General features: G+C 59.8%; 1 protein-coding gene across 1 annotated transcript; it reads right to left on the minus strand.

Moving 5' to 3' along the window:
* Positions 1-5,563: 5,563 nt before the first annotated feature.
* On the minus strand, positions 5,564-19,074 carry LOC103019192 (tubulin beta-3 chain). Its single transcript, XM_057533796.1, has 6 exons — positions 16,945-19,074; positions 15,349-15,353; positions 13,814-13,941; positions 8,313-8,421; positions 7,664-7,774; positions 5,564-6,978 (listed from the first exon to the last, which is right to left on the minus strand). The coding sequence occupies exons 1-6, from the start codon at positions 17,892-17,894 to the stop codon at positions 5,903-5,905; spliced, it is 2,379 nt and encodes a 792-aa protein (XP_057389779.1). The 5' UTR covers positions 17,895-19,074; the 3' UTR covers positions 5,564-5,902.
* Positions 19,075-21,130: the final 2,056 nt, after the last annotated feature.

Genomic DNA, 21,130 nt, shown 5'->3' on the forward strand with positions numbered 1-21,130 from the left:
GAAAAAGATAAGGTTCCTTCCTGATCTTGTAAGGGGCCAGGATGAGCTTAGATCTAGATTGTTTAAACTGTCAATAATATGTCATTTGATGTCCAGCCCTCTGTCTCAAAAAACCTGTATAACTGTGACTTGACTTCTAATGGCAGAACAGTCCTTGGAGCTTTACTGAGATGGTGTTCCTGGGTTGTAATCCTCAAATTTGGCTCGAATAAAATTTTCCATTTCTTCCTTAGATCGACTGATTGATTTTCCATCGACAAGGGTATAGGCAGGGGACGGCATTGCCTAGATTTTCCATAATCACAAAAGTCCTGGTTTAAGTCGAAGCCAAACACTCTTTTAAACGTTGGTATTTAATTTTCTTTTTTTTTAAATTTATTTATTTTTGGCTGCGTTGGGTCTTCGTTGCTGTCTTTTCTCTAGTTGTGGTGAGCGGGGGCTACTCTTCGTTGCGATGCGCGGGCTTCTCATTGTGGTGGCTTCTCTTGTTGTGGAGCATGGGCTCTAGGCGTGCGGCCTCCAGTAGTTGTGGCACGTGGACTCAGTAGTTGTGGCTCGCGGGCTCTAGAGCACAGGCTCAGTAGTTGTGGCACATGGGCTTAGTTGCTCCGCGGCATGTGGGATCCTCCCGGACCAGGGCTCGAATCCGTGTCCCCTGCATTGGCAGGTGGATTCTTAACCACTGCGCCACCAGGGAAGTCCCCTAATTTTCTTTGAAACCCCAGTGGTTGAGGGAGAAAAAAGGAAGAGGGAATCACTGTGCAAGCCGCAGATGGTCGTGCTTCCTTCCACCCATGTTCACAACTGGTGAGGGAGGGAAGTACTGCAATCCTACCCCATTTCACAGAGGATGAAACTGAGGCACAGTGAGACTAGGGGCTGCTCAGTGGAGATGGGGGCGAGCGTTGGAGAAGTCTGTGTCTGTGGGACCCAGTATAATTACTGCTCTCCAGGGACCCCTGCTGGGTTTCTCTCCATAACTCGTGTCACTGTCTGATGTCCTGTCTTGTACATTTTCACTTGATTTTTGTCTGTCCCCATCCCCGTCCCCACACCAGACACTAAATAAAGGCTGTAGGCAAGGGTTTTGTTTGCTTTCTTCACTCTCTGGGGCCTAGAACAGTACCTAGACACGTAGGTGCTTACTTACAGGGACTGAGGAAGGGCCAGTCCTGAGTGAGACTGGCCCTCAGAGGAAGAATGTTCCACCTTGCAAGGGGCCCACTCCCCCTGTGACAGAGCAGGGAGAAGACAGACACGGCCCCAGACCTCAAGGAACCAGACAGACAATAAGCAAAAGTGCAAATCAGTAAGAGATGTGAAGCACAGTAAGAAAATAAACAGGATGACAAGGTGGCAAACAAGGTCTGGGAGGAGGATATCGTGCTCCAGACCCAGAGGGTAAGAAGGAGAGAACCGCAGGACAGCTGGGACAGAGCGCTCAGGAGCTGCACCTGCGAAGGCCCCCAGGCGCCAGAAGAGGCTGTGTGCCAGCGGAGCAGAGAGCAGCCTCCTGCGGCCGGAGTCTGGTGAACGGCGAAGGGCGAGGAGGGGAACGGGAGAGGCGAGGGGCTGCGGGTCCCTGTAAACACACTGCCTTTGATTTGCGGTGAGATGACAGCTGTTGGAAGTTTCTTTTTTCTTAACAGCTTTATGGAGGTGTGATTGACATACGGCAAGCTTCATGTTTAAGTGCACCATCTGATCAGTTTTGACAATTGCATGCACCTGAGAAACTATGACGATCATTAAGATGGTAAGCCTGTCCATCCTCCTCCTCAAAGGCTTCCTCCTGCCCCCTTGCCATCCCCCCTCGCTGTCCCCACCTCTATCCCCAGGCAGCCACTGATCTGGGACATGCTGGCTCGATTCCAGCGTTAGCACAACCATGTTCATCTTTGTTCTCTAGTTTTCCTCTGACAATCATGCCGTTGTATTCCCCAGGGCTGCTGGAAAGAATGTTAGGTGTATGACAGGCGCTGGAAAGTGGAGGAATCCCGGGGAGACTCTCAGCTGACCTTATAAACGGTTCCTGCTGGATGAGAATACAGTCCTCCTCTAAAACCCTCAGAGAAGAAGACAGAAAAACATACGGAAGCATCCACACCAATGTCCCACGTCTATTAATACTTGAACTCTGTAGTTACCAAGGAAATGGGACCCTAGTCAGCTTCAAAGTCCTGGTCTGAGGGGCTTCCCTGGTGGCGCAGTGGTTGAGAATCTGCCTGCTAATGCAGGGGACACGGGTTCGAGCCCTGGTCTGGGAAGATCCCACATGCCACGGAGGAGCTGGGCCCGTCAGCCACAGCTGCTGAGCCTGCGCGTCTGGAGCCTGTGCCCCGCAATGGTAGGGGCCGCGATAGTGAAAGACCCGCGCACCGCGATGAAGAGCGGTCCCCGCACCGCGATGAAGAGTGGCCCCCACTTGCCGCAACTAGAGAAAGCCCTCGCACGAACCGAAGACCCAGCACAGCCAAAAATAAATAAATAAATAAAACTTAAAAAAAAAAGTCCTGGTCTGAGGTGGATGTCGTCACACCCAGCCCACGGTGACTTGATTCCCTTCAATTTTGCTTGGCTCCATCCTTCCTCCAAACCCCTGGTGCCCTGGCCCATCCTCTCTTGGGGAGGACCCCACACTTGTGCTGGCAGCAGCCCCTGCATCTGGTGGCCTCGACATGCTGAGCTTTATTGCACTCGTATGTGTACCCACTCATTTATTATTATCTAAGCAAGTCGTTTTCAAAGAAGTTTAAGAGCCTAAGTCTTTTCTTTCAATTGAATCTATATGGAGTTCCAACTCCTAAAATATGAGCAGACGTGTTCTTTGCAGCTGGGGAAGGTGCCCTAGAGAGGGGAAGTGCCCTGCCACATGGAGAGGGGCAGAGATGACGGTCATCTCCATTCCACACTCACTGCCCCCCTTCTCAAGCTGTCGTTGTCCCCCAGGGGTGGTGGGAACCATGATGATCGGCTCCAGCATCCTCCGTTCAAGTTGTGTCCCTGCCGCTGGAGGCCGGGGTCTTGGGCAGCTTTGCCTGTCTCCAGGCCTCGGCCTCTTCCTCTGAAGCATCTGCCTCACAAGTTTGCTGGGACGTGTGACCTAGTGGATGAAGAGCTCAGGGCTGCCTGCCCCCAGAACAGGCCCAGCTGTGGGGCTGCAGGGACCCCAGTCTCAGATTACCAGATTTTGTAACTGAAGAATAATTGCTTACTATAAACATGTCCCCAAGTGGAATGTTATTTGTTCTTCATCTGAAATTCCAATGTCACTGGGCATCCTGTATTTGCTTTGGCAGCCCTGTCCCTGGGGGTGAGGCCATCTCCTGGCCCCTGAGCAGCCCCGCATGCCAGGCTGAGGGCGCAGGGCCAGGGCCGGGAGTGTGCCCAGGTCTGGATGCCCCTGGCCCATCACCCAGGCTGAAAGGGACAGACGGACCTGAAGGCAAAACAGCCAATGAGGTAGGTGGCCCCAAAGGCCATCCAATAGTGGTGTCAATACTGGATGGCACTGGGCCCATCAGAGCCCTTCCGGGAGGTTCAGGTGAGACTCAGTAGCCCCTGAGCGGGCTTCCCCTGCCCGCTCCTGTCCAAGCATCCCTGCAAATAATCTCGCCTCACCACTAATAACAGGCATGTGAGAGCTAACACTTAGGGCTTTTGTTACGGGCCACGTGCTGTTCCAGACACTTTCCACGTGTGCTCCTGTTTCCAGGCGCACAGCAAACCACGCTGAAATGCAGTGACGTAAAGCACAGCCATTCAGCTCACTCAGGGACGCTGCGGGTCAGGAATGCACGCAGAGCCCAGGGCTGGCTTGTCTCTGCTCCACAACGTCTGCGATGTAGGGTAAAGAGTGAGGCTAGGACTGAGGAAAACAGGAGAGAACTAAATGGCCCCTCATAAGAAAGGGAGCCAGAGGCTCAAGGGACGGGGGCGAGGAACCCAGCAGGAGGAGAGGAGGGAGGGCTGGAGGAAGGAGGCGCCAAGTCCCCCCCGCAGGAGAGGAACCCCGGGGAGCAACAGAGGCGTCCTAGGCCATTGTGAGCGCTAGAGCGGGGTTGCTCTCTAGGCGGAGAAGGCAGGGTGGCCCAAGGAGGCCAGCTTCATCTCAGTGACCCGAGCCAGGACGAAGTTCTCACAGGTGCAGGTGCTCAGGAGGGAAGTGGATCTGTGGCCACTTTAAGCAGAGTGGAGAGGTACACAGCCTGGGCCGGTCCCCCGGCCATTCCACCTGCCAACGGGCAGACACTCACTTCTCTGAGCCTCGTGTCTTGCCTGGAAACCTGGTGGCCTCACTGTAAAGGTTAAAGAAGGCACAGGTTTCCACCCCTCAGGAGAGAGCCCGGGAAGACCGTGGACCGGGGCACCCAGCCTGAGCACCTGGCTACCGGGAACACCTTTGTCAGCACGTGGCGGGGGGCTCCAGTCTCTGGGGGTCCCTGAGCCCCTTGAGAACCTGAGCTGTGGACACCCCACCCCGCAGCGCATGGAGGCCGCAGCCCTGTGAAGCTGCCGTGGGCGTGGAGTCGGGGCCTTCACCACCCAGAGAGGAGGGCCCAGTGCGGGGCTCAGACACACACACACAGTAGTCACACTCACTGTAGCCTGGCCGCCTTGCGTGTGAGGTGGGTGAGCAAGCTCTTCAGGGTCAGCCGCGCGACGGGCTTGGAGCTGGCCTGGCCCGGAGCAGGCGCCCGGAAGCATCCGCTCCTGCCAGAGGTCTGGATGCCAGCCCTCTCGGGGCTTCCATTCCCTGGTCCAGATCAGCCCCTTCGGCCTCTCTCTGCCTAGGTATCCACCCAGAAGGGTGGGGTGCAGGGGTGTCCCGGGGGAGCTGGGCTTGATGAGACCCTGGCTTCGAGGGGTGGGGTGTGCGGAGGCCGAGGGCAGAGGGTCTGGGCCCGTCCAGCTCTGCACGGGCTCACCTGGGCCCCGGGCAGGCAGCGCCTCTGGGATTCCACTTCTCTCCCTATATGAGGAGGGGGCGGCCAGGTTTCCCCTTCCAGCGGGACCTTGGACGCCCTGCGGCCACAGGAAACGACCGCCAGGGGGCGCGTGGGCCAGAACTTCGCTCCCAGCCCGGCTGCGCCGGGTGCCGTGCCCACAGTGCCCACAACTCGCTGACCCGACCCGCCCTTCCCCAGGGCTCAAGCCCCAGCCCTCCAGCACACCACATTTTCCGGGGGAGTCCTCAAGGTCCTCACTCCCCTTTGGGTCTCGGCTGCCTGCCTCTAACGTCTAGCACCCGGATAAGCCAGAGGAAAAGTCTGCGGCACGAGTCACCCTGGAGGGAACTGGGGCTGGTCCCGGGTCGCCTGAGAGCACGCCTGGGCTTCCTGCAGCCATGGCCACCTTCTCCAGCGCCACCGCCAGGAGCTCCCCTGCCAGGGGCTGCACCTTGGGACAGCTGCAGGTTCCAAGCACAGGCCCGTCTCAGCCCCCACTGGGAGACAATGACGCTCTGTCCTGCCCCCGCCGCCGGGCCTCCCTGTCTGCCCCTCCTCACCCCTCTGGCCCCAACTTTCCAGAATAAGAAGAAATCTCCAGCACCAGGCACGGGTATCTGACAGCAATAAATTTATTAAGTATCCCCCCAAAATATAAACACAAACCAGTAAAAAAAAACAAAACAAACCATAAAACATCAGGCCTGGAGCTGATAATAAAGCAGAGAGACAAACGGGCCACACAAAATGGATTTGACCTATGGCGGAAGACAGCTGAGAAGACTCACACAGGGCGGGGATGCTGTAAATACTAAAGGACACACACTTGGGAGCCCTAGGGTGACATGACCGGGCCTGGTGGGGGAAAGGGCAGGGGTGTGTCAGGGGCTACATGGCTCAGGGGACAGACCTCTCGGTCCCGGCCGCGGCCACGTCCCACCCCTTCAGCTGCTTCACTTGGGGCCCTGGGCCTCGGATTCCTCCTCATCATCTTCATACATCTCCCCCTCCTCCTCGGCCGTGGCATCCTGGTACTGCTGGTACTCGGACACCAGGTCGTTCATGTTGCTCTCGGCCTCGGTGAACTCCATCTCGTCCATGCCCTCGCCCGTGTACCAGTGCAGGAAGGCCTTGCGGCGGAACATGGCCGTGAACTGCTCCGAGATGCGCTTGAACAGCTCCTGGATGGCCGTGCTGTTGCCGATGAAGGTGGAGGACATCTTGAGCCCGCGGGGTGGGATGTCGCACACGGCCACCTTCACGTTGTTGGGGATCCACTCCACGAAGTAGCTGCTGTTCTTGCTCTGGATGGCCAGCATCTGCTCGTCCACCTCCTTCATGGACATGCGCCCCCGGAAGACGGTGGCCACGGTCAGGTAGCGCCCGTGGCGGGGGTCGCAGGCCGCCATCATGTTCTTGGCATCAAACATCTGCTGCGTGAGCTCGGGCACCGTCAGCGCGCGGTACTGCTGGCTGCCGCGGGCGGTGAGCGGGGCAAAGCCGGGCATAAAGAAGTGCAGGCGCGGGAAGGGCACCATGTTCACGGCCAGCTTGCGCAGGTCGGCGTTGAGCTGGCCGGGGAAGCGCAGGGAGGTGGTGACCCCGCTCATGGTGGCCGACACCAGGTGGTTGAGGTCCCCGTAGGTGGGCGTGGCCAGCTTGAGGGTGCGGAAGCAGATGTCGTACAGCGCCTCGTTGTCGATGCAGTACGTCTCGTCCGTGTTCTCCACCAGCTGGTGGATGGACAGCGTGGCGTTGTAGGGCTCCACCACCGTGTCCGACACCTTGGGCGAGGGCACCACGCTGAAGGTGTTCATGATGCGGTCGGGGTACTCCTCGCGGACCTTGCTGATGAGCAGCGTGCCCATGCCCGAGCCCGTGCCGCCCCCCAGCGAGTGGGTCAGCTGGAAGCCCTGCAGGCAGTCGCAATTCTCACACTCCTTCCGCACCACGTCCAGGACCGAGTCCACCAGCTCGGCACCCTCCGTGTAGTGGCCCTTGGCCCAGTTGTTGCCGGCCCCGCTCTGACCTGGGACGGGGGCAGGGGGACACGGACGGGGTCAGACCTCCAGAGCCTGCCTGAGGGCAACCGCGGACACAGCCCTGTGCCTGTTTACCCTCCATGAAGTGGGGTTGCCCGCACCTTCTCACCCCCTCCCTGGCTCTTAGCACAAGCCACACCGTGTGGGGAGTCGATCAGCCCTCCCCTCCAGCCCACCCACCCTCTGGCCGGCTGTGCTGGAAGGGTAAACTGCAACCCCCAGAATCCCTTGCAGCCCGGGGTCGGGAGGAGGGTCATGCCCATCAGTTGGGGTGCTGAGCGCTGGGGGGTGGAAGCGGGGTGTGGCCTTCCTCCTGTCACTGTGTGAGCACCCAGGGCCCTGCCGCCAGAGTCACGGGTGTGAGGACAGCTGCGTTGCGTGCTCGTGAGCTGGTGTCCTCTGGAGGCTCTGCTTCTGCCCCCCGCCCCCCATCTCTCTAAGGATCCTGTGAGCTCAAGCCTCTGTTTCACACATCGTTCTGCTTGAAATCACAAGTGGTGTCTGTTCCTTACACAGAACCCTTTCTCTGGGACTCTGTCCCAAGCTGCAAATTGGGGAGATCAGATCTGCTCTGCGGGGTCACAGGCAGGGGTGACTCTGCCCTTGTTTCTGTTGATCTGGCTTTGCCGGCAGTGGGGTCCACCAGGAGAGGCTGGGGCAGGGGAAACTTACCGAAGATGAAGTTGTCAGGCCTGAAGAGGTGCCCGAAGGCCCCAGACCGGACGCTGTCCATGGTTCCAGGCTCCAGGTCCACCAGGATGGCCCGAGGCACATACTTGTGAGCTGATGGCAGAGGGGTGGGTTACGTGGGTCACAGAAGCTAGGCGCCCCTCCTGCCCCCTAAGTCCTGCCCCGGACTGCCAGCCTCGTGCTCTCACCCTAAGAGCTCAGACTCTGGGGTCAGAGAGGCAGGAGCCATGTGTGAAAAGGGAGTCATGGTTGACATCCGGACAGCCAGGACCAAATCCCATGTCTACATGGGCAGGTTAATATTTTGCCAGTTCACTAAAGACACCATTTCGCACCAGTTGCTGAGTAGCCCCTGCTCGACCTCTCCAGGTAACCCCTGCTCTGGACCCTCCCATGGGCCTCCTGAAGGGGCCTTTGGGACCCTGCCCAGCCCTGGCCATTCCACCGGACTGTGCGTGTGTCTCATGGCCATTAAACACATTTGACTCTCGCTAGGGTTATTAGGATCCCTTGTCTTTATTCTGTGAGTCTCTGGTTGCACCTGCCAGCCAACCGAAAGGAGGGCAGCGATGCTGGGCCCCAGCAGTCAAGGTCCCCCCACCCCACCCCTCGGTCCAGGATGGGGGCTCACAAGAGGCCTCGTTGTAGTAGACGCTGATGCGCTCCAGCTGCAGGTCCGAATCCCCTACATAATTGCCACTGGGGTCTATCCCGTGCTCGTCGCTGATGACCTCCCAGAACTGCAGGGGGAACGGAGGGGTCAGTAGGTGGTCGTGACCCCCACCAGGCCCCTTCCCTCCCGTAGCCTTGAAGCCCTGGTACAAAATTAGGGGCTTGGTCCCAAAGCCTGCACTAGGCCTTTGAGTGACTTTGAAAAAGAGCCCCTAGCTCTGTCGTCTGTAAGAAAATTGTCATAATAAATATGCATGTCCATGGAGACCAGAGCTTTCAGGGTGGTTCAGGGCTCAACTGACACAGACCCGGGCCCCCAGACCCGGCTCTGCACTTGGTGACCAGGGGCCTTGGGCAGTCCACTTCTCCATGAGTAATAAACACCCTCTTGGGGTGTTTCTTTTTTAATTCCCTCCTTTCAGATGAGAAAGCTGAAGCACAGAAAAGGTAAGTGCTGGAGACAGGGTCCAGGATATGCGTGCCCCTCAGTGTCGAGGCAAAGATGTCCAGTGACAGGGCCTGGCAGCGTCCAGCCCATCAGCAGCCTCAGCCAACAGGAACCACAGGGGCCTAAGTGGGGACTCACTTGCCTGGGGTTACCCAGCCTGGCCAAGCTGAGACAGCACAGCTCCAGCTTCAAGGGCTCACTCTGTCCCCGGCCTCCTGCCCTGCTCGCCCTGGGCAGGAACCTACCGCGCTTCTCTCAGGACTGGGGCAGGGCAGGACCACCCCTTCCCAGCTGCGTGAGCTTGGGCAGGTCCTGAAGATTCTCTGTGCCTCCGTGGCCTCACCCGTTCAGTGGGCCTGATGATGAAGCCAGGTTGTTGTGAGAATAAAGCAAGTTACTCTGCACAGAGCCTGTGAATGGTGAGTGCCGTGTGGGATTATTAGCACGCAAAGACACCCGCCCTGGGTGAAGGGAAGGCTGCACAGTGCTCTGTGCTCGCCCCAGGGGCACTTCCAGGCTGTCTCAGAGCACAGCTGCCCATGCAGGCCGGAGATCGTGGTCACACACCGTGTGACTGACCAGTGCCCCTCCCGTTTGCCCCTCAGGGATGGGGTGACTCAGAAGAATGGGTGTGAAGGCCCCAAGAAGAAAAGGGCCTCTACATATGGGTCATGTGCTGGGGAAAAGACTGCTCAGTGAGAAAAGCAGTTAGAAATCAGTTTTCACGTGCGTATCTATATATAGATGTCTCTGACAGACATTCAAAAATCTGCTCCCGGCAGCCGTGCCTGAGAGTGGTCCTGGTTCGGGGGAGAGGCTTTGACACTGCACACCATTTGGTTCTTTGGGAATTTTTGTCATGTGCATGTTAACTTCTCCAAAAAAAAAAAAAAAAAAAAGATTAGTTAAAAATTTAAAAAATCTTAAAACCTGAAAAGTACGAACAGTCATTATTATAAAATGCACAGAAGAATCTTGGCATTTCACCCAGAGAGACTGTTATCAGAGGTCAGCTCTCAGCAAGGGTGGGGGCTGGACTTCTTCCTCCTTTGTGTGTTTTTGTCATTGATAAGTTTTCTTCTTTTTTTCTGCATTAAGTGTGTATTAACGCTGTAATTAGAGGTGTCACTGAAGCATTCAGGGCCTGATCAGAGCTTCCTCCCACTGCTTGGTTCCCCATGCCCTCCTCAGGAGAGTGTGAGCCGGGGGCCTTGCTCCCCACAGCCCTGGAACACCCCAGACCTCTGGCTTCAGAGACACCCACAGCTCCTGTAGAGAAGGGATGAGCTTGAGATGGCAAGTGTGGGAGGGGCAGAGAGTGTCTCAGCCACCGAGCCACCAACACATCTATGGAAAGTTCTCTGGACCCCGCTATGGAATGCATAGGCTTCCAGGAAGCAGCAGACCAGAGTGAGTGCAGACTCCAGCACTGGCCAGTGTGTGCCAGTGACTCCACCTCTCAGGACCTCCATTTTCTCATCTGTAAAGTGGACATAATATGATACCCACTTCAAGTGGTCAACTCAAGGCCTGACACATAAAAGCAGTCCGCAAATGTTGACCTCACCAAATTAAAAGGCCTTAGATGTTATTTAAATTTGTAAAGTCATATTCACTGATAAATAAAATAAAATCAATATACTTTGGAATATTGTGTTGCAATAAAAGATCATCACTTGTATGAGCAGATCTCCAAGGCACACCCTTAGGGGAAAAGGCACACTGCAGTGATATACAGAGTAAAAGCAAAAATCTTGCAGCAGATGCTATATTTTTTATACATAGGTGCATATGCCCAGAAGATGGACCAGAATGGTGGAAAATACTTGTCCTGCCTGAAGAGAGGGACCGAGAGGGGTGAGGTGCTCACATGGGCACTTTAGCCTTATCTGCAATGTTTCAACTTTTTAGAAGGAGAATATGTTAATAATAGCTTTTGTAGTTAAAACAAATACGAATTGTAATTTAAAATAATACAAACTTAGTAGAATATATTATATATACAGATCATATAACATTTAATAAATAACAAAATACTATTTTATAAATTAAAGAATAATTATGATCATCACTACAGATGAGAAAACTGCCAGATGGCGCGTGGACCCCAGGGTCCAGGCCAGGGCTCCTATTTCAGACCCCACGGTTTTGTCTCGAGCTGGGGGCGTGCGCCGCGGCGCTGTCCGTGGTGCTGACCTTTGCGGCGCCTACGCTCGTGGGCGGGGGAGGTGGCGGGGCGCGCGCAGGAGCCCAAGGCAAGAGGGGTGCAGTGGCTCCCGGGAGGGAGGGCTGGCCGACTGGGGGCCGTTAAGCCCCTCTAAGACCCCATGCCCCTCCCCGGCCCGTGCACAGCGAGCACCAACAGGACCCAACTGGGAGGGGCGGGGGGGGGGTGCGGAAACCAGAAATTCCTCTTCCCATTGGCTGTCAGGGCCAGGGCCCGCCCTTCCGAGGCCCCGCCCAGCGGCCGAGAGGCTGGGCGCAGACAAAGGCTCCAGGACGGCCCTGCCCCCCTAGGGGAGGAGGGTGGGGTCCCCAGACTCTTCGCCCCACTGTGGGAGCTGGGGGCTCCCTGCCCATCCTGATGTGTCCACACAGGCCTAGATTCAAACTCCTGCCCTGTCCCTCCCAGGCGTTTTTTTTATCCTTGGGGGAAGGGCGACACCCAATCCCACCGCAGCCTCGAGAGGTGCAGCGCCCAACACGTAGTGGTCATTGTCACGAGTCATAAATGCTGTCATGTCACCTCTCAGGAGAGCCGTGCTCTCTCTTGGCCCCGATCGCCCTGACCTCCCTCCATAACTTCCACTCCCATCCCCACCCGCAGCCAGGCCCTCCCCCAAGTGGGCGGCCCGGTCCCAAGCAGGGGAAGCAGCCCCTCTTGCCCACCCCAGTCAGCTACTGCTGGTGATGGGCGAAAAAAGTTTGCTTTCCCTCCACCAGGAGGCCACAACCAGTACGGAAGCTGGAAACAAAAATGGCCAAGGAACGCCTGCCTGTCCACAGGGCAGGTGCTGGGCGCCGGGGCAGGCAAATCCCCACACACGCTGTGAGCGCGTCCAGTTTGGTTCTGGAGATTTTCCAGGGCAGGGAGGCCGGAAGGAAACCACTAGACTTCTTCCATTGGTCACTGCAAAGGGCAGCGGTTGAAAAGGAAGAAACGATCCCCCTGCCCCCCAAATCCACCACTCTCTCTTTTGCATTGTTAAAAAGGATCAGATATTAGTTTTAAAAACAAACAAGAGTTAAGGAAATTAAGCCAAAATGAATAAAAAGTAATGAGCAAACCCAAGGGCCACTGCACTTGAAGCAGGAAAAATCTCTGCGGAGGCCACTGTCCAGCACTCGGGCCGCTGCCTCTGCCCTGCCCCCACCCATGGGGCTGCAGCTCGGCATGAACCTGCCCTTGCCTGATCAGTGCCGGTCCAGCCATAGAAGGAAGCCCCGTGACAGGATCACGACTCCCACAGGCTCATGGTGGGACTCAGGCTGCCCTGCTTCCCTTCAGTGACCCCTGACTATCGGAGGAGCAGATGCTCAGGGCAGGCCTGGCCCCTGTGACCACATTAATGAGCCCATGGCCCCTTCTGCCCGTCCAGGGCAGCTGTCAGTGACAGCCCCCAGAGCCCTGATTTAATTTGAGGCCTTGGTCCCTCAGGCCTCCCCTCCCCCAGCCCCTTCCTCTGGCAGGCACAGCTGTCTCCTCGGTGATTAGGGTGTCTCCCCACTACGCCCTCCCCCCCATGTGAGGCGCCTCCACCCTAGAGCCCAGGTTGCAATTTACATCTCAGCCACGTGGCTGCCCCAGCCCTGTTGTAATTAGCTTTTTGTTCTTGCCCGGTTTCCATGGCAACAGCCTCCAGAGGAAGCCTTTCCTGGCCCCTTCCCCTCCAGGACCTGTCTCCTCCCACTGCCTCCTTGGGGAACCAGCTCGACACCATCCCTCGCTGGGTCCCTGGCCTTGGTGCTGACAAAGCAACCCGCCCCCCCCCCCCATATTGTTCTGAGGAGAGCACAGGGGGCAGCAGGCCGCACCCACCCAGCCTGAGCCCTGCGCTGGGCATCCGCAGAGACAGAGCCGGAGGGTCGAGAGGCTCTGTCTCCACTTGCTGTGTGACCTTGGGCAAGGGACAGCTACCCTGTACTTAGGGATGGGACACCTGCCTCCTGGGTTCGGCTGGGGATGACGCCATCCCCTTCCCGCCTCAGTTCCAACATCTGTGAGGTGGGCTAACAATGGACGGGAGGGGCCTAGTGGTGAAGTAGCTCTCGACCCCACCCGCCCACCCCGGCTTTGTTCCCACGTCCGACCCCGAGACTCGCGGTCCCTACGTGGGTTTGATCCAACCCTGTGGCGAGGGGCGACGGGTTGCCCAGGCAGGGCTACGCTGAGGGAGAGTCCAGTCCTCGACCAAGGTCATCCCGAGTCCGGGCCCAATTCCTCCCCCAACAAAGGAAAAGGGTGGGGCCAGGAAGCTGAGGGTGGTCAAAGCTAGGCGGGGGCATGCGGGCGGCTCTGGACGCTTGGAGGGTACCAAGTTACTGGCGTGCCGGGGGGGGGGGGGCGGATCATTACGGCTTTGGGAGGAGCCCCACCCAAACCTGCCCACCCCACCCATCTCGCCCGAGGCTGCATTGTGACCCCAGAGAAGAGGGCCACGCCCAGCCAGCGCCACCCCCCCACCCCGCACCTGCAGCGGCGGGTGGATGGAGCGTAGAGGCTGACCTGCGCTGTGCTCCCGCAGGCCCGAGGTAAGCCCGGTAGGGGCAGAGGAAAGGCAGGGGTGGGAATGGCAGAGGGGACGACCCGGCGTCCCGGCAGCCCGCAGCGAGGGCCAGCCCATCCTTCTCTTCTAGGCTTCGCAGTGGCGAGTGAGGCTCGGGGTGCGGCTCTGCGCGCACCGCCTCCCTGCTTCCCTCCCCCCGGGGACCGGCTCGAGGGGTAGGCGGGGGGGACCCGGGATGCGCGCCGGGTGCGGGGCCCGGCGCAGGGGGGCGGCGCGCGGCCTCACCTTGGCCCCGATCTGGTTGCCGCACTGGCCGGCCTGGATGTGCACGATCTCCCTCATGCTCGGTGAGTGTGGCGGGCGGCTGCGGGACGCAGGCGGACGCGCTGGGGCCGGGGCTGGCTGCGGAGGATCTGTCGCCCCCGCCGCCCGCTCTTATAGGCTGGGCCCCGCCCGCCGCGCCCGGCCTGGCGTCATCGCGCGCGGCCAATCCGGGGACGCCGCCGCAGAATGCGGCAGGGCTGCAGCATCAGCACCGCGCATCCCCGCTCCACCGCGCGCTGCAGCGCCTCCTCCCGCCGCCCCAGGGGTCTGGGGACCGCGCACCCGAAAGGAGGGGCTGGCGAGCTCCAGGGAGGACAATAGAAGCCCCCCTGGCCCTCGGCCCCAGCCCCGGCTGCCGTCTCTATCCCACCCCAGCGGCAGCCTCACCCCTGGGCTTTGCGAGGAGGGTCTTTCTTGTCCACACCTGTGTAGGGACCAACCCCATCTCCCACCCCGAAAGGCCAACATGGACGCCTCCCAGCTCTCTGTCTTGTGTCGCGAAGGGGCAGACCAGGTACTCTGAGCTTTGCCGGGTCCCTTAATGGGGGGGTGGCCAGGAAAAGGCTGCAGCAGGCACCGACTTCTCAACAGAAGAAAGAAATCATGGGGCAGGGCTCCCAAACGTCTGAGTCAGAAGGGCTGTGAGTGCAGGAGGGTGGCGGTGGGTTGCTATGGCAGCTCTGAGTTTTACTGTTCTTCTCTGCACTGGGGGATGCCACCTGCCCCTTCTTCCCCAGGGGGCTGCCATGAGATTCCAAATGGACCTAGCAGGTGGGGCTGCTTTGTACCCCTGCCAGGCACAGCACCTGCTGTAGCTGCTGCTCAGTGGACGTCGGTGTCAGGAATTGTCATAAGGACACAAACAAGCCAGGCACAGAACTGACGGGGGGGTGGGGGGTGGGGCAGTGGTTTCTGTCTGACTCACTCTCCCTGATGTCACCTGTACCCCTGGAGTCTTGGTCCAAGTGAGGCCAAGGAAATTCGGTGGGCTGGGGGAGCTATGTAGGGAGATGGTGTGCGCATAAGGGAGAGAAGGGAGGCGGTGAAGTGGGCACGCAGTTCAGAGGCTGGACGACCCACTGGCCTAGCGGTCTGCTGGGGTCAGACGTTATAGTGAAGCCGCCTGTCATAAAGTCCTCCTGATATTTCAGTAACAAAATCCTCAGGAGGGGTCTCGGCCACAGCGTGCGGACCTGTTCCTGTCCGTGCGCTCACACTGCTTCTGTGGTGTGGCTGTGTGCGCGCCCCTCTCTCTCTCCTCTTGCAGCTTCCCCAGTTTGGCAAGTCTAGAAATGGGCCTTTTGTTCTCGAGAGACGCCCTCCCTCACAACACGTCCATGATGTGGCTTTCTGTGGTTGGCTTCCAGCCGCCTGGGGCCCCTCCCTGTCCCCGTTCAGGGGGTCCTGGTGAGCGTTTGGCTCTTCCCTGGAGCTGGCTGCGCCTCCCTGTTGAGCAAAGGAAGAAGCTTTGCATCCTGTTGACCAGGACCCATCACCCGCCCTGCCGCCCTGCAGGATGGCATCGGGCCAGGCCAGCTCCCCCTCCATCCCCAGAGGGCTCTGGTGCCCGGCTCGAGGCTGACTCATCATCCTGTCTCCCAGCAAAAGCCGGCCCTGCTGGGAACCAGCTCCCAGCTCCGAGGTCAGCAGTCAGGGCTGGAGCTGCCAGTGGTGGGCGGGCAGGAACTGGCCGGGACAGGGCTCGGGTGGCTGGCCAGGGGGCGGCAGGGGCTGCAGGCATTACTAGACCTGCCTTGGATTTGGCTGGTACCATCACTGTTCCTCCACTGAGCCTGTACCAGGAAGGGGGTCGAATGTATGCTGTGTCTGTGGAGGAACCGGGTGGGAACTCAGCCCAGGGTCGCAGCAGAGGGAGGGCCCAAGGGCTCCCAGCATCAGGCAGCACAGTCCACCCCAGAGGCCCACTCCCCTGGGGCTTGGACACCCCTGCAGCCCCTGGACAGCCTCACCCCATTCTGGGCGGCCTTCCCTCACACTCCCCAGGGCTGGTGGAGCCCTGACCCTCCTCCCAGAAGGGCAGTACTTGGAAGAGAGCAGACCCCAGCCTCCGGGCCACCCTGCCGCTGGACGAGGCAGGGATATGGACGAGGGGCTGCGGGACTGGGCCGAGAGAGGGCCACGTTCTGGCCAGGGTCACACATGGGTCACTGTGGTCCTGCTTGTGCTGCAGTTGAGGGCGCCTGGACAGTGTTGGGGTCTTGTCACCATGGTGGTGACTGGGGGCAGGGCAGCTGCTGCCCTTCCGCCAGTTGCTCTGGGCTGGGGTTTGCACCCCAGAGAGAAAGCAAAGACACAGGATCGAGTGGGTGTGGTCAGGTTCTCCACGCTCTCCCCCAGGTGGGGCTGTGGTTTCCTCACCTGGGCAGGCCAGCCACGGTTTCTGGCCAGTTCCTGGGATTTCCTTCCTTCCTTCCCCTCTTCAGCCCTGCCCCCACTCCTCCACCTCAAGCTTCAAGCAGCTTCTGGAAGGAGGCAAGACAGATGGCAAGGAGGCTGCACCAAACATAGAATTTATTACTAGACTGCTTCCTGGCCCCAGGAGCCCGGGTACTGGTCCCCGATTCAGGCCGATGGCCCCTGCTTCACCCAGAGCAGGTGTTGGCCGGCACTGTCTGCCGGGGGCGTGCGGTGTCGACAGATGGGCTGAGCCCTGGCTCTCCGGTCACCACTGAGCCTTAGAAGAGAGAAGCCCCGCCCCCCCCACCTTGCTCCACGCCTTCCTCCTTGCTGGTCACGAAGTCCTTGGAGCAGCACTGCCGACAGCTTTTGCCGCCACGCTGCACATCCCAGTGGGCGGGGTGGCGGGGAGGCAGTCCCCAGAGTGGGTGCGGCGGGTCTCTGGATGAGGGGGGACTCTAGAGACGTGGGCAGTGCCCCGCCGTCTCCCCAGCCTCCTCCATCCCCGACAGCTCCTCCTGGAGCTTCGTGCCATTCCTCTCTCGGGCCCCAGAGGGTCTGTGCGTCCACACCTTCAGAGGTGGCCTAGCCCGTCCTCTCTGCCAAGGGACTGCCCCGGCCACCCAGGGCTTGGGCCGCACGACAGCACCCCCTCCCTCTGCCCAGCAGCTCACCAGGAGCCCTGCAGCACCTCTTGGAGCGTCTTCCGGAGCTCCTGGCTGCGGAAGGCATAGATGAGAGGGTCCACGATGGCGTTGCAGATGATGAGGGTGAGGAAGAGGTTGAAGTTCTTGAAGACGCAGCCACAGGTGGGGTGTTGAGGGCAGAGGACGATGAGCGAGAGGTGGAGGAAGAAGGGGCCCCAGAAGAGGAAGAAGGTGCCCAGCAGGATGGTGAGGGTGGCCGCGCCCTTGAGGCCGAAGCCCTGCTGGGTGGAGTGCTGCCTCTTGTGGAGCCGGGCAATGCCCCGGGCGTGCTGGCATGCCCGGGCCAGCATGTGGACGTACAGCACCGCCATGAGCGCCAGCATGGCTACGAAGAAACTTACGAGACACAGCAGGACTGCCGCGTGGTTGTAGTAGGCGATGAAGAGGGTGCTGGCGAGGACGCTGGCCACCCAGATGGCCGCGATGGCCCGCCACGCCCTGGGCAGCGTCACGAGGCTGTGGTACCGCAGGGCGTAGAAGATGGAGATGTAGCGGTCCACGGCGATGGCGCCCAGGAAGCAGAGGCTGGACACCATGGAGCTGCAGATGAGCACATCAATGACGTCGTCCAGCTGCTGCACCACGGCAGCCCGAGGGGCCAGGGCGCCGGCCTCCAGCAGCAGCATGACGGCCGTCTCCAGCACGTTGCTGACGCTCACAAGCAGGTCGGACACGGCCAGGCAGCAGATGAAGTAGTACATGGGCGAGTGCAGGTTGCGGTTCTTGATGATGGCGGCCACCACCAGCACGTTCTCCACGAGACTCACCAGCCCCAAGCTGAGGAACAGCCCTTCGGGAACGGACACCTCCAGGCACTGGGGCCCCGTCTGGTTGGTGGCCAGCCCGAGGCGGGGGGTGGCTGGGGACGTGGAGTTGAGGGGACCCAGCAGCTGCTTCTGGGGGCCGAGCGCTGGCATCGTCCTGCCAGGGAGCAGGAAGAGGTCCTTGTTCTCAGGGTCCCGCTCAACTCATGGCTCCACCGGGAGGCCCCTCACACTCCGTCCTCCGGGGCTGGACAAATGTCGGCCCAGGCGCGGCCCCGGGCCTCTCCACCAGAGTCCAGTCACTTCCCAGCCAGGACCCCAAGCTCCCAGTTGCCGGCCCTGTGGGCTCAGTGTCTCTCTCCTGGTCCTCAGTGCACCTCCCCTCTTCCCTGGAGGCGCGGTCGCCCAGATCCGGACATTTCTAGGCCTCTTGCTACCTCCGGTCCTACGAGACCTCCTGCCTTCCTCAGCATCTTTAAAGTCATCCGCAGAGCCCCTCCTCCTGAGGGCGGCACCGTGACGGGCGTGTGCCCGGCTGCAGCGTGAGGGCTGCCGCTAGATGGCGCAGCTGGCACCCGGGCCTGTCCCGGCTGCTTGGCGCTCAGACCACTGCAGGCAGTCTGGCCAGCCGCGCCCGTGCTCAGCCCACCTCCCCTCCAGGTGTCGCGGGCACGGGAGTTCCGCTCCGGACCTGCCTCTGAGACTTACACACACACACACACGCACGCACGCACCCCGCCTGCCCCACGTTAAACGCTGACTGAAGGCGGCCCTGCCCCAAGGACCCCCGGCCGAGCCAGCACTCTGTCACTAAAGAGGGCCTGGTGCCGACGACAAAGCCTCCTCTGAGGGCGGGGTGGGCGTGGACCGCGGGGCCGGCCCCTCACGGGTGGGGGAAGTCAGGCGGGCCGAGGGTCTGGTGCTCTGAAGGCGCTGGGCTGTGATGTTCCCGTTTGGGTCCATCCTGTGCCCCCCACCAGACGGGGGAGGGCGCACCTGCTCACCAGCGTCAGCTCCCTTCCCTGCCCTTGACGACTCACACAGCCCTTTCCCCCTTTGCCTCCGTTGGTGCTATTTATTGAAGTGCGTCGTACATGAGAGTACACGAATCATAAACATGCAGGTTGGTGCACACCTCATCCAAATACAGCCGGGAAAGCAGCACCCAATCAGTCAAGTCAATCAAACACTGACTGCACCAGACCCTCCGGGGTGTCCTCCCGGCCCCGCCCATCGGTTAACTTTGCCTGTTTTGGAACCTGATACGTGTGGACTCTGGACCCTTCCTCACTCAGCACTGAGACACCCTCGCGGCCGCACGCAGTGGTCGTTAACGCGCCCCCGTCCGTCACAGACACTGCTGCTGGGTGACACACAGGGGTGGGACCGCATGGTCAGAGGCACACCTTCAGCTCTGGTAGATTCCGCCAAACCGTTTTACACCCTGGTGGACCTGTTTGCCTGTTTCTGGCCATGCACGAGCCCCCACCCGCCACGTACAGGAGGGTGGAAGGAAGGGCCTTGCCTGGGCTCCGCAGGAACCAGGGCGCCCCACCTCCTGGTGGAGAACCCCAAAGGGAACAAAGGGTCCCAGGGCAGGACCACGAGGCAGAGCCGCGGTGGGGGTGGTGCTGGCACCGCTGCCCTGAACCCCGGCGTCTCTGCCCCGTGAGTCCCAGGGCTCCCTGGCCGCCGGGCGAGCAGTGTCCTGCCTCTAGCTTACGTGTCATCACGGCTCCATCAATGAGGCCTTTGAGACTGCCGTGCCTCCCCAGACCCAGCGCCCCCAGCCTGAGACTTCAAAGGCCAGGAGAACTGGGGGGCCTTTGCCATGAGACCACAGCCCTCTTCCTGGGGAGGCCTCGAGACTCCCTGTCTGGTTCTCACCCCGAGGGAGGGGGACAGCAGGTACAGCTGAGCTGCGATTGGTCACAGGCCTGGGAAACGTCCACGTGAAACCACAGCTAACCCTGCGGCCAGTCCTACCCGCTTGACCTCTAGTGCCCCCAGAAGAAAGCAAGTGAGGACTGGCCAGAGACAGGCGGTGGGGGGTACGGCCACCCCCTCAGAGGATATACCACATGAGACCATGTGCCGACCACTCATGAGGCTGTGAGGGCAGGAACTGTCTCAGTGCTGGGTCCCCAGCACCAGAACAGGGTCAGGCCCGCAGCACACAAAGGCTCAGCATGTGAGGGAGCTCATGGGAGCTGGAGCCTGACGAGCTGCTGCCTGCAGAGCCAAGGGGCAGCCCTGTCTAGCCACAGCCACGCCGCAGAGGCCTGCCTTTATGGGGGTCCCCCGATGTCAGCCACGGGGAGTGCAGCCAGCCCCCCTGCCCCCTCCCCTCACCAAGGAGAGATCTCAGGAAGACCTGGCCCAGAGCTGGGTCACAGGGTCTGGGTTCCAGGGTTGTCTTGTTTCCTTTAACTCGGGGAAAGGAGGGGCTTTTGTGCCCACCCTTTGGTGCCCATGCTGAAGACCTGAGGTGAGGTGTGACCTGATGGGAAAGAGCACAACCCATCAGCAATCCATGAGCAGCACAAGGACTGAGTGGTCAGCTGACCCTTTACAGCAGGTGTCTAGATGTGAGGGCCCTGGCTGTCTTCTCACCCCCATTAGACGGAGCAGCATGACTGAGCACTGGGTGGGCAGCAGGCCTGGGGGTGGTGAGCAGTTTCATCACTTCCTGGGCCCAGCCTCTGCTTCACTATCCCCAGGACACTGGCTCTTCATTTTAAAGTTTGATTCCTGGTTGCAAGATGGCTGCTGTAGCTCCACACATCACATCCTCACCTAAATGTATTTAAGGTTGGAAGAGGTAGGGTGCCAAGCTCTCCTTGCTTGCCTGTCATTTTCAGAGATCAAACCCCTTCCCAGAAGACCCCCAGCAGACTGTCTTACTTGCTGAAGTTCATCACAGGCCACCCTGGTGGGGACCATGTGGTTCTAGGGCAGGCTCGGTCTCTGAGCTGGCTGTGGATGGTGGGAGGGGTGACCACGTCTGCAGGGCCCTGTCCTTGCCACGGGTGCTCAAGGCACAGAGGCGCCCCCGACTTGGGAACAGCTGGAAGGATGACCTCACAGGCCTCTGCAGTAGGTGAGCCCACATCACGATCAGGATGCCACAGATCTCCTGGAAGATGGGCCGACGGACCAGGACTTGGGTGCATGCTGACAGGAGATGGCTGGGTCACACTTCCTGCCACACTGACCGGCCTGGGGCCCCAATCGCACCCTGGAGCACACGGGCAGCCTCTGTGGGTGGAGGTCAGGGCTGGGAGGGTGCCCAGTGTACAGGGTAGCACGTGGGGCTCACAACCTTGGTGGCCTGGATCCTTCCAGAACTAAACAGGATCCTTAGTCACAGGCAGCCCATGTGGTTCTGA

The sequence above is a fragment of the Balaenoptera acutorostrata genome, chromosome 19 (assembly GCF_949987535.1).
Source record: "Balaenoptera acutorostrata chromosome 19, mBalAcu1.1, whole genome shotgun sequence".
NCBI lineage: Eukaryota > Metazoa > Chordata > Mammalia > Artiodactyla > Balaenopteridae > Balaenoptera > Balaenoptera acutorostrata.